Source organism: Trachypithecus francoisi, unplaced genomic scaffold (genome assembly GCF_009764315.1).
Source record: "Trachypithecus francoisi isolate TF-2019V2 unplaced genomic scaffold, Tfra_2.0 Lachesis_group1, whole genome shotgun sequence".
Taxonomy (NCBI): Eukaryota; Metazoa; Chordata; class Mammalia; order Primates; family Cercopithecidae; genus Trachypithecus; species Trachypithecus francoisi.
Genome location: NW_022681454.1, coordinates 146,298,525 through 146,311,422, shown reverse-complemented (window position 1 = coordinate 146,311,422; position 12,898 = coordinate 146,298,525). Strand labels below are relative to the sequence as shown.

The 12,898-nt window shown below is 34.2% G+C and overlaps 1 protein-coding gene across 3 annotated transcripts in view; it reads left to right on the top strand.

Moving 5' to 3' along the window:
- Positions 1 to 12,898, top strand: part of IQCM (IQ motif containing M) — a 499,469-nt gene that overhangs the window by 281,629 nt on the left and 204,942 nt on the right. For all 3 annotated transcript variants that reach the window (XM_033215450.1, XM_033215451.1, XM_033215449.1), the window contains 2 exons: positions 1,385 to 1,529; positions 6,210 to 6,344. In XM_033215450.1, coding sequence (XP_033071341.1) covers positions 1,385 to 1,529; positions 6,210 to 6,344 — 280 coding nt within the window. The remainder of the gene's footprint in view (positions 1 to 1,384; positions 1,530 to 6,209; positions 6,345 to 12,898) is intronic.

The following is a 12,898-nucleotide window of genomic DNA, read 5'->3' as shown; positions in this document are numbered from 1 at the left end:
CAAAAAAATCTTGTAGAATGGGTGAAAACACGGCCAGGTGCGGTGGCTCCTGCCTGTGATCCCAGCACTTTGGGAGGCCGAGGTGGGCGGATCAGGAGATTGAGACCATCCTGGCTAACATGGTAAAACCCCATCCCTACAAAAATACAAAAATTAGCCGGGCATGATGGCAAGTGCCTGTTGTTCCACCTACTCAGGAGGCTGAGGCATGATAATCACTTGAACTCGTGAGGCAGAGGTTGCAGTGAGCTGAGATCACACCACTGCATCCACTGCACTCCAGCCTGGTAACAGAGCGAGACTCCATCTCAAAAAAAAAAAAAAAGAATGGATGAAAACACTAAATTAAAAGGAATGTAGAGTATAGTTAAGTGGGCTCTCGAATGTCTCTATGCTAGTTTCAAAACCAATTATACAACTTACTGGCTATGGGACGTTGGGAAAATTATGTAAAGATTTTCTGCTTCAGTTTTTTCATTTGTAATATGGTATGCAAAACACAGAAAAGGAAAGCCTACTCAGCGGAAAATGTAAATGTAAACACATTCCTAAACAAACAAGAAATAATGAATATTTTAAAAATTAAGCCTTTAAGAAGTCAAAACAGGAAAATAAATCTAAATGTTATTTAGAAGTAAATTAATAAAGATATACAGTGACATTAATAAGCCAGAAAATGTAAAATGTAAAAAATAACTGACTTGTTAACTAAAAGGGAATTGCTCTTTAGAAAAGAGAAAACAAGTACGAAATAGGTAAATACTTACAACTTTAAGAAAAAAACTGTTCTGGTGGAATGTTGAAAATGCATACACAGAAGAATGTAGTCACAGGTAAACTAATAAAACAAAATGTGCATATATGCTGAAAAGGGTTAATTTATTGAATATTCAGAGATTTTTAGAAATCAACAACAACAACAACAACAAAACCTTAAAAAGCCCAGGGAAAAATAGGTAAAGGACATGAATGTACAATTTCCAAAGAAAATAAAAGAGAAAGATTTGAGCAACTAGAGTGGACTGCTTAGACAGGAATCATCCATTACAGAATAATACCTTAATAAGACTACATCGTTTCTGGCAGAGTGGGCTACATATTATAGAAATCTGGACACAAGTGTAGGAAGTGTCTGTGAAAGAAGCAAATATTGGAAGCTCTGTTCTATGGGAAGATGAATATATAATAACAAAGCAAGTCATAATGGAAATCTCTGAACTATAGGGAGATTGTGTTACTCTACAATGCATATATTTAACCAACCTGGGCAACAAATAAATACACCCATAATCTAAGAAACTAGGTGAAATAGACTAAATGAAAGAGGCAAGTCATATTAAATATAAATACCAGAAATATATAAGGAGCTTTTTTGTCTTTGTAGGCTTTGTATCATGGGCCGGATATGAAAGCAGTTATTAACATGTATGGCAGACTAATCCACCGTGTTAGATATCGACGTGGTCTTTGGAGGACAAGACAAATTGTCAACTTATCAGAGCTAGAGGAATGGATGGACCGAAAAAAATGTAAGTGATGCAGACACTTCTGGTGTCCCGACCTGCAGGACAGTCGAACGGGCCCTGGAAGGGGGAGTGGGAATGGAGGAGACAAGAAAACACGAGAAATGGAGACAAGACAAATAGCCTGATCAAGTCTCCTTTAATGGTGGCGGTGCAATGCCTTATATAGGCTGGCAGAGGAAGAGGTTGGGCCAGGGCGGTGACAGGAGGCTGGGCTTACTCAAATTACAATTGCGCATGCGCCATGGGTTTGTAATTTTCCCAGGCGCGGGATCGCGCCTGCGCCATAGGCTGCATATCTTCCTGGGCGGGAAAAATGTTTGCGCGGGCACGGGAAAAGTTAGCGCGCGCGCGGGAAAGGTTTAGGCGCGCGCGGGAAGGGTTTGTAATAACCCAGAAATGTGCCCTCTTGTCTCCGCTTTGCGGAGATCAAGCAACAGAGGTCGGCTAATTCCGGGCCTCATGGCTCCGGACATTCTGGTTTGAATTTAAGTTTGGAGTTAATTTAACCATGGAAATTTTGAATATAATTACCTGTAGAAAGCAAAGGTAGATTATATTTTATATTGCTGTAAGCAATTTGCATTTTAAGTTAGCATGTTGTATATTTGAATTAATTTATTTGGATCCTCTGCAAGTAACAGAAAACTCATTCTAGCTAACCAAAGCAAAAAGGACATTTAACAGGAGAATATTGCAAAGATAGTTAAAGAGTTGGATTTCAGACGGAATATTAAACACAACTGCTTCAGAGATCTAGGGAGCAGGAAATAAGGGACAATCTCAATTTGCCTCTGGGGGATAGATAACCCCTTACCGCTTAAAGACTCTTTGTTGCTATGCTTTAAATTCATATTCCAGGGAGATAACAACTGATACGTATAGCTTGAGTCACAAATCCAACACTTTGCAATGGGAGGGTAGGGAATCTGGCTTGAGAGTTGCACCGAAACTGTTCATTGGAGGAGGGATAGCTACACAAAGGAAAATTAAGTATTTATACCAGAATAGTAGTTAATGGACACTGAGCATACTAAACAACATACTGCTTATTAGTGTTAGAATTCTATTCATAGAACAAATTCTCTAATTTATATCTTAATTTTCAGAGATTCCAATTTATATTTATATTTAATGAATTCAGTATTGCTTAGGATTAGGATAGATTATTAGAGCCAGTTTCTTGACTAAAAAAAGATACAAGTAAATTATATTTAATTGGAATCATTGTCTTGCTGCTTTATAAGGTAAAAATGTGAAAATGTTGGTAGTCTCAGCTAGTCATACAGTATTTATTTTACATTTAAGACTGTAAGTTCCATGAAGGGATTATGTCTGTTATATTTATCAGTAAATACTCACTATCTAGCAAATGCCTGGTTTATAAGAAGGGCTCAAAAATATTGGTTAAAATGATAGTTTTCATTAAGTTATGATAAAATTATGTGCTAAAAGCTATTTACAGTTAACCAGAACTCTTTGAGTTAGAATAGTTTCTTTTCTGTGGCTAGAGGTAAAGGGAAGAAGCCGGAGAGAGAGTGGAAAGAGAAAAGAGAGAGGGAGATTGTTCTATATAAGTCAGAGGTTGCTAGATTAATTCACCCAGCCCAGCCCAACAACCTGGTTTCTAGAGAAAAGAGCAGAAAGGATCAAAGTGTTGGAGAGATGGAAAGACAGGAAGAAGAAAGAATGAGAAAGTGCGAGAGAGAGAGAGGCAGAAAAAGAGAAGATCCTTCTCCCATTAGGAAGCTACTTGGACTCCTTTTACTTATAGAACCGAGAGAGAGTCAGATTTTAAGACTTTTGCCCATAAACTCTCCATACCACTAGTACAAAATTCAGGAAGATCTTAGTACTCTTTTTATGAATAGTAGTTTATATTATATAATCTAATATGAATGTACTGATTTTATAATACAACAATATATACTAAAACCTTACAGTTATTACACTGGCCAAATTTTCTTTTCCATCCACTTTAATTTTTAGCTACTGACTTCCAAATCACATATCCTTTCCAAAATGCTCCTACTGTTTTACTCAATTAGTCTTCTCTTGATACCCCAAACTATCACTAAATTGATTTTTTCACATTATGAAATGTTGCTTATTTTTTGTATCTTTACTTTCTTTCCATGATTTCTCCTTCTCAATTTGTAACTGCAGATTTCAATATTTTTGCATCCTGAAATGTCCCCTTTGTTTGAAAAAAAAATGTGATTTCTATTTTCCATCCTGGACTCTGGTGCTTTCTAGCTGAGAAGCTTTTTGAGTAAAAGTCTTAAAGATAGTGAGAGATAAGCCAGGTGGACTATGGGGGAAGAAAGTTCTAAGCAAGGGGAGCACCAAGCACAAAGGCCTTAATTTGGAAGCTGCTAGTCTTGGAGGAAGCCAGGAGACTAGTATTACTAGAATGAAGTTTGTGACTGGAGAACAGAGCAAGATGGAATTGGAAAGGTAGTCAGGAGCACAGGTTTTGTCAAACTTTATAGACCGTTGTATTTTACCTTGAGAGAATTGGGAAGCCATTGGAGGATTGGGAACAGAGGACTATGAAGCAACTTGTGTTGCAGACATCACTCTGGTAATTTTGTTGAGAATAGGCTAACATGTGGCAAAAACAGAATAAAGAAGTCCAGTTAGGACAGATGGTGGTCTGTCCAACATGGGAGCTGAACAGTAGAACAGAATTTGGTAAATGAATAATTTAAAGAATTACCAACCAGAGCATCCATTTACATTGAGGGGTAAAGTAACTCAATAGAGACAGAATTTGCAAGTTCTAATTTGTCTTCATGTTACTTAGAAAATTATTCATCTTTTCCATGTGTTGATGGCTAATTGGGTGATATTTGGCAGATACCTATGCAACTTTTTAAGCATCTTTCAATTATCAGAAAATTTCATTAATTTTTGTGATTTAAATTTTGTATTTACTCTAGGTATATCATCCTTGAATACTAATTCTCCTTTCATGTTGCTGAAAGTTTGCTCATAGGGCATAATATGCAAGTTAAGGGCACTGTTATCAATTATACAGTTTCAAAGCCATAATATTAATAGGTACATCAATATTATCTTATGAGAAACATATAAAATGATTAATTCAAGGATAAACTAATAAAGGGCTATATACTTTTACAAGGAGAAATACATTTACTTAATCACAAAAGTAAAAGGTGATATTCTTTTTGTTTTAGTTTAGAATCAGATGCTGAGACAGTAATTCCAGTACAACTAATTTGCTTGGGAGTTAATACTAGGCAATACTGTTAATGGAATGGAGAAAGGAGACAGGAGGGAAATGGGTCAAGAAAGAGTGCAATATCAAGCAAATTACCACGTGGACAACTGGAGCTTAATCCCTCTAGGGAACTCAGAAAAAACAGTATAAACAACTTGAGTGCTGGGTCTTTCTCAGCCAACTCCCCTGAGTCTGGTTGAGGCCCACTGCTTGGTGCATAGATGGGTTGCATGAAGGCCTGTAGCCAGAGGGAGCCCTTAGGCAATGGAATGCAGATGCTGGCAATTGAATGTCAAGTTAGCATGCACAGAAGTAAGGGACAAGGAGATATGGATGGGACACTGAAAGAAACTGCTCTAGTTTGCTTATTTCAAAAGAGACAAATAGTCGTACGTACACTAAATATAAATTTTCATTTATTGTACTGCTGTGTTTTAGGATCTCAAATAGCTATTCATATTTAGACAATTACTAAATATGTCTTGAATCTGTTGATGTCTCATAGCTATCTCCCTCAACTGAATGAATGAATGAATGAATGAATGAATAGAAAAACTGAAATCCATGTGGTTGAGTGCCAGGATGATATAACTTCTGTTAGAAACCACCTTGGTGCCCTTTGACATTGACAGTCAGAGCTAAACCTGTATTTGAGCAGTCGCTGACATCCTGTAAATGTTGACTTATACAATCAGCTTCATGGGGTTAAATGTAGCATATTTCAAAGTAGAAACTCAATGTCACTTTTTTGAAAAAAGAAAAAAATTATTTATGGAAAACTACACTTATAAAATGTATGCATCAATTGTCTTGCTCGTTATCTAACTCCTTTCTAAAGTCAAGTATGGGAGATAAGTGACAGGTGGCCCAACTGAGTGGTTTTCTGTGGTAGTCTTGAGCCAGGAGTGACAAAGTACCTTAAATGTGAAAGTAGAAATGCATGAAGTTAGTGAGCAAAAAGTAGACCTTGCTCCCAATTAGGGGCCAACTTTAGAAACATAATAAGCCATCCAAAGTGGAATTACCAATTTAAGTAGTTAGAATGTGAGTAAAAGCCAAAAAGAGATGAAAAAAGTAGAGCAGCTAATAAACAATGAAGAGTGAAGTGGATCAGTAGGTGTCAGGTCCTCAGAAGTCCTGATATAAAAGCTACGTCTTATGACATGGTTGAGTTGACATTATAGGATTTATCATCAACTGTCATGAAGCCAGTATAGAAGGTGCCAGTATTCATCTTGGGGAATCAAGTAAAAATTTCACTGCTGTGGAATGTGAGGAGAGAGAAACATGCCCACTTCCTTCTAACCTTTGCCAGAAGGTCGACATAGTGCTAGACTAATCGTGGAGACTTACTGGTAGACAGGAAAATAAAGCTAGAGTTAAAGTTTTTTACTTGATGTATTGTTTAAAAAATATTTTCTGTTACATTTTTGTCCTTTTAGTCTATGAAATAATGTTTGCTAAGAGGGAATATTGGCCAAAAATTGAAAGAAGTGAGCTCCCCAATTTCTTCAGTGACTGTGGACATTTCCCTACTCAGAAACAAATTGATGATACTTGGGACCTGGTCCATCAAGGTGAGTAGTTTCTCATTTCTTTTTTTTATTTTTCTCCTTCTTTTCTTCAACTTTCTTCTTTTCTCTTTCCCAACTTTCCTCAGTTGTTCTCTTCCTTTCTTCATTCCTTCTCTTACTTTTACTAAACTTTTTATAAGTCCTTTCCCTCAAATTTATTTGTATCTGATCTTAATATTTGTGAAGGAAAATATTTGAAAAGTAGGTTAAAAGAAGTTAATACAATACAGGTTTTTTTGGAGGAAGATGGAAGAGATGGTTTTCATTTTTATAGTTTTTAGGTATTTTTTTATATAAAATAAGTTACATCAAGTTGAGTATATTTTAAACCATCATGTTTTAAATACTGATGCTAGGAGGCTTTTTCCTGGATAGTTAGATTTGATACTGGAGAACACGGTCAAGTTAAAATGTGTAAACATTGTAAGCTATTTCAATACAATATACTTTCACAGAAAATCATTTCTTTTCTGAATAATAAATGAAAAATATTGTTTATGGGAACATTTAATAATTTAAATGGAGCAAGATTTCTCTCTTCAATAAAGACTAATAAGGGGATGTAAATTGTCACAAAAGCATGAAAAAATCTCAATGAATTTTCCTTTAATTTCTTAAGATTCTTCTCAGCTTTTCTTTCTTTTTTCCCCAGCTTTATCAAAGTATAATTGACAAATTAAAATGGTTTATATTAAAGATGTGATGATTTCAGATACATATGCATTGTGTAATGACTACCACAATCAAATTAATCAATATATCCATCACCATCCATAGTTACTGTGTATGTATGTGTGTGAGTGTGAGTGTGAGTGTGTGGTGAGGACACGTAAGAACTGTTCTCCTAGCCAATTTCAGGTAATCAATACAGTATTAACTATAGTCACCATGCTGTACATTAGATCCCCAGAACTTATTTGTCTTTCAAACTGAAAGACAAAAATTTGTATGTTTTGACCTACATCTCCTTAATTCCCTCCAACCCTCAGCCCTAGCAACCGCCATCCTACTCTATGCTTTTATATCAACTTTTATAGATTCCACATATAAGTAAGACTACACAATGTTTGTGTTTCCATATCTGGCTTATTTAACTCAATATAATGTCTTCCAAGTTCATCTTTATTGTGACAAATGACAAAATTTCCTTATTTTTAAAGGTTGAATAGCATTCCATTGTGTATAATACCACTTTTTTATCCATTCATTTGTTGACAGGCACTTATATTGCTTTCTTATCTTGGCTATTGTGAATAATGCTGCAGTGGAAGTACAGATATCTCTAACAAACTGATTTCATTTATTTGGATATAAACCAAGTAGTAGGATTGTTGGATCTTATGGTAGTTCTATTTTTAATTGTTTAAGGAATTTCCATACTATTTTACATACTGGGTATACCAATCTACATTCTACCAATAGTGTACAAACGTCCTCTTTTCTCCACATTTTCGCCAATACTTGCTGTCTCTTGTCTTTTTAATAATAGCTATCATACTAGGTGTGAGGTAATATCTCACTGTTGTTTGACTTGCATTTCCCTGATGATCATATACCTGTTGGCCATTTGCATATCTTCTTTAGAAAAATGCTTATTCAGGTTTGTTGGCCATTTTTGAATTGAATTATTTGGGGGTTTTTACTATTAAGCTGTATGTTTATCATTTATTTTGGATATTAATCCTTTATCAGACATATGGGTTGCAAATATTTTCTCGCATTCTACAGATTTTCTTTTCATTTTGTTGATTGTGTTTCCTGTGCTGTGCATAAGCATTTTAGTTTGATGTAGTCCCACTTGTTTTTAAAAATTATTCTTATTTTTTATGATAGAGACTGTGATCTAAGTTGCTTAGGCTAGTTTTGGACTCCTGGGTTCAAGTGATCCTCCTGCCTCAACCTCCCGAGTGGCTGGGACTACAGGCACATGCCACTGTGCCCAACTGTTTTTTGTTTGTTTGTTTTTGCTTCTGTCACCTGTGCTTTTGGGGTCATATTAAAAACTAAAACCATAGCCAAGATTGCCATCACAGTGCTTTTCCCCTGTTTTCTTCTAGAAGTTTTGTGGCTTCAGACCTTACATTTAAGCCTTTAATCCATGTCAAGTTAATTTTTAAATATGGAGTTAAATAAAAGTCTGATTTTATTCTTTTGCATGCGGTTATCAAGTTTGCCCAATACCATTTATTGTAAAAACTATCCTTTCCCTATTGTGTATTCTTGGCACCCTTGTCAAAAATTAGTTGCATATAAATGCATGGGTTTATTTCTGGGCTCTCTATTCTATTCCATTGGTCTATTTGTCTGTTTTTATGCCTGTACCATACTGTTTTGAATACTATAGCTTTTTAATATAGGTTGAAATCAGGAAATGTGATGCCACTAGCTTTGTTCTTCTTTCTCAAGATTTATTTAGCTATTCAGGAACTTTTATAGTTTCATGTAATTTAGGTTTGGTTTTTGTAAAATGCCATTGGAATTTTGATAGGGATTGCATTGAATCAATAGATCATTTTGAGTAGTATAGGCATATTAACAATATAAAGTCTAATTCATGAACACAATATATCTTTTCAATTATTTGTATCTTCAATTTATTTAATCAGTGTCTTATGGTTTTCAGTGTACAGATCTTTTACCTCTTGGGTTAAATTTATTCCTAAATATTGTATTTTCTTTGACGTGATTGCAAAGGGAGTTGTTTTCTTAATTTCTTTTTCAGATAATTTTTTGTTAATGTAGAGAAAAGCAGCTGATTTTTATTTGTTAGCTTTTCTTTCTATTTATATACTCATGCTCTGGCTTTCTACTGTGTTTAGAGATAATGTCACCACAATGTAATTGAGACTCTGGCTTTCTACTGTGTTTAGAGATAATGTCACCACAATGTAATTGAGAAGAGATGGTAAGGAATTGAAACAAACATTTCAAGACCCTTTTTTTTTTTTTTTTTTTTTTGAGGCGGAGTCTCGCTCTGTCGCCCAGGCTGGAGTGCAGTGGCGCAATCTCGGCTCACTGCAAGCTCCGCCTCCCGGGTTCACGCCATTCTCCTGCCTCAGCCTCCCAAGTAGCTGGGACTACAGGCGCCCGCCACCTCGCCCGGCTAGTTTTGTATTTTTAGTAGAGACGGGGTTTCACCATGTTAGCCAGGATGGTCTCGATCTCCTGACCTCGTGATCCGCCCGTCTCGGCCTCCCAAAGTGCTGGGATTACAGGCTTGAGCCACCGCGCCCGGCGAGACCCTTTTTTTTAAATCTAAAGAAAGGGCTCACATACTAGTACAAAGGTGTGAGTAAATCAGAATGTAAAGATGGATGCTTCATTATATGTTTGGCGTTCTCGTCTTTCATTCTTAGTGCAAATTTACACAATTCTTTACCTTTTGCCACTGCTGTATCCTAGTATCTGGAACAACTTTTTAGACTTTGATAAATATTTGTTCACCTATTTGTAGACGCATCTACATCACTTTGTGTTTCAGTTTAGGTTAAGTGACTTTTTCTTAATGATAAAAGTATTTAATTTTTATTATAGAAAATTTGTAAAATATAAAAGTATATAAAATTTTGAAGAAATAGCAGTTGTTAACATTAACTATCTCTCTAAGTTTTTCTGTCAATATGACATTATTTTATGAAAATCCAGATTTTCCATATATAGTTTGAACATATTGTTTTTGTTTAACAATACTCATCAGTTTCAAAGCTACAAATAATTTTTACAGTGTTATTTTTGACAGAGTAGTAATCTGCCATATGGATGTTCTATAATGTATTTATTGTTATACATTTAAGTTGTTTTCATTTTTCTTATAATAATAAAATAAAAAAATTAAATGCAGCAAAATATAACTAATCAAGTAGTTAAAAAATACATGACTAGTGTTAGTAATTTAAAATATGTATTTTTTTTTCAAATTAACAGCTTCAAAGGGATATTTTTCTCTACTCAGTATTTTAGAGTATATCATAATGGCTTAGATTTAGAGCATGGCTCTGGGGTTAGCTTGCCTGGGCTTAATTCCCTACTCTACCACTTTCTAGCTGTCTTTGGACAAGTTGTATATTCCTCCTATACCCCACTTTTTTCAGCTATAATAAGAAGATAATATCTAAGTCACTGGACTGTTGTGAGGCTTAAATGAAATAATTATGTAAAATATGTGGTCCATTGTAAGTGTGCAATAAAAGTTTGTTATTACTCATAAGTAATTCTCATATATTCTTAATTATGAAAATAAACATTTATAATTAAGTTTGTTTTGAAAATGTTTAAAAATTAAACAAAATTGTATAATGACTCTTTTTAACAGAGATTTTATATTGAATATCATCAGTTGGTTTCTACCCATATCATCTCTTTTGATTATCATAATGATCTACATGCTCGAGGAGGTGATATGCTCATTTATACATATTTTATGGATGGGAGAACTGAGGCTTAGAAAGAGACTTTTCTAAGCTCATTGATAGAGCTGGAACTTTAATATTGCTCTCTTCGAGTTAAGGTGAATGCTTTTTCCATTCTACTCTGTGCAGACATTTTAAAAATCAATGTTATAAAAACATAATTAGATGGATGATTAAAACATTCTTGATAGCAAGAGCTGCCTTTTATTCATGTTTCACAGACTAGCTTAATGCCTTGCAATATGTTAGATTTTTCTGTAAATGATTGTGTCTGTTAAGATTCTTATTTAAACTAAAATTTTCAAAAGAAAAGTTAATTTAAAAGCACATTTTTATTATAATGCAGAAGATTGGGAAACTTTACGGAAAGGGGCCACTCCAATGTAATTTTAAATGTGTCTAATTATATTGGTCCATCCAGCTACAACACTTTTTGATGCATAAGAAGATTTAATTTAAAATGGAGGAGATATTCTAAAATATGAAAAGACAACAGAAAATTGATGCAAGAAGGAGCTAAATTAATGGATTCCTATTTACTTCTGGTATATATTCTATTCTTAAAAGAATTTGATTTTATGCATTTTAGATTGTCTGTCATCTTCATTTATACTGACTTCTTTGATTGTGTATAATAGCTCCAGATGTGCAACCTACACATTTTTTCATCCAGTAGAATATTTCACCTGAATGCATATGTAGCTAATTCAATTGATTAACTACTTTAGTGTACGACACCAAGTGGGTCACATTTCTGAAACTGTCTTCAGGTATTTTTAGCTTTTTTTTTCATTCTTTATTCTTATCACTATGGTAACAAAAAAATTTGTGACTGAGGACATGATTTTTGTCTAAAAATCTTACTTTGGGAGAATGAAGCAACTTCCGGCTACATGTGTAGGCAGATCTTAAAAGCTGCAGAATATGCAAACATGAAAACCATTACTTGATATTCATTTAAATTCTAATAAATGAAACTAATAATATGAGAATAGCATATCAAAAAGTAAAGAAAATAATGAGTTGTGGGCATGTATTATCTACTTATACTTCTGTCTAGTCCTTAGAAATGTGAACTTTGAAGGTTTTCCCCTATTTTTCCAACATGTAAATAGAACTTTTAGTTCATTTTCTGCAATTAAGATAATCAAAAAACTCAACAATGATGATAAGTTCATTTTTAGTGAGGAGCCCTAGACAAAAATCTTAAAAACCATGAAAGGTACTTACTTATATTCTGTTTAACCTGAAATATCTTATGCATCTGAACAAATTATAACCTGAGATATGATATGAATCATTTTAGGTTTTCTGACTAGTTAGTGGCAAACTATAACTATTTCCTGAGCCCCCTGTTCCTCAGACTACAGCTTAGTCCCCCACAAATCAACAATGCTACATTTTCTGCTCCTTTACCAATATATAGCTTGTTTTTGTTAGATGGGAAACATATAATGATTTTCTCTTAAAAGTTTTTCACATTAACAGGCACTCTAATCATAAAGTTTAATTATTTAGGAAGGGATTTAAAAGGATATTTTAAAAATAGAAGAATTTAGACTATAAAAAATTTAAGACTGAAAAATTCTGATGGGAAAAGAATGAAGACATATCAGAGGTAACATGCTACAATAGCCTTATTTTAAATAACTTCTAAAATAGAAATTTAACACATTCTTATTGCAAAACATTTTGAAAATACACACTAAAAATAAAAGGTGAAACACTGGCAACTTTATGTTTGAGAATAGTGTGAGGCTCCTGACTAGGGATCAGAATAGGTAGTCAGTTCTTATAAGGATCTTATAAGTTCCCCCATTAATATTTGGTTAAATGTGTTTGGCAACTTATCTTCTTCATTAATAGAATAAAAGTAGGATCACATTATACATATGTTGCTGATGCAAATCTCAGCTCACAAGCTCACTGTTTAAGACTTACTTTATATTTTCAGGCTTCATGCATCAGAAATTTAATTTCAGGCAATTTGACAATTCTATTTTTCTGAGGTTTTTGCTAAATAAGAGTGGACGACAGTCAATCTCTATTACTACTGTCAGCCCCAGCCAACCACTGATCTGCTTTTTGTCTCTATAGATTTGCCATTTCTGAAAATTTCTTGTAAATGGAATCATACAATATGAAGCC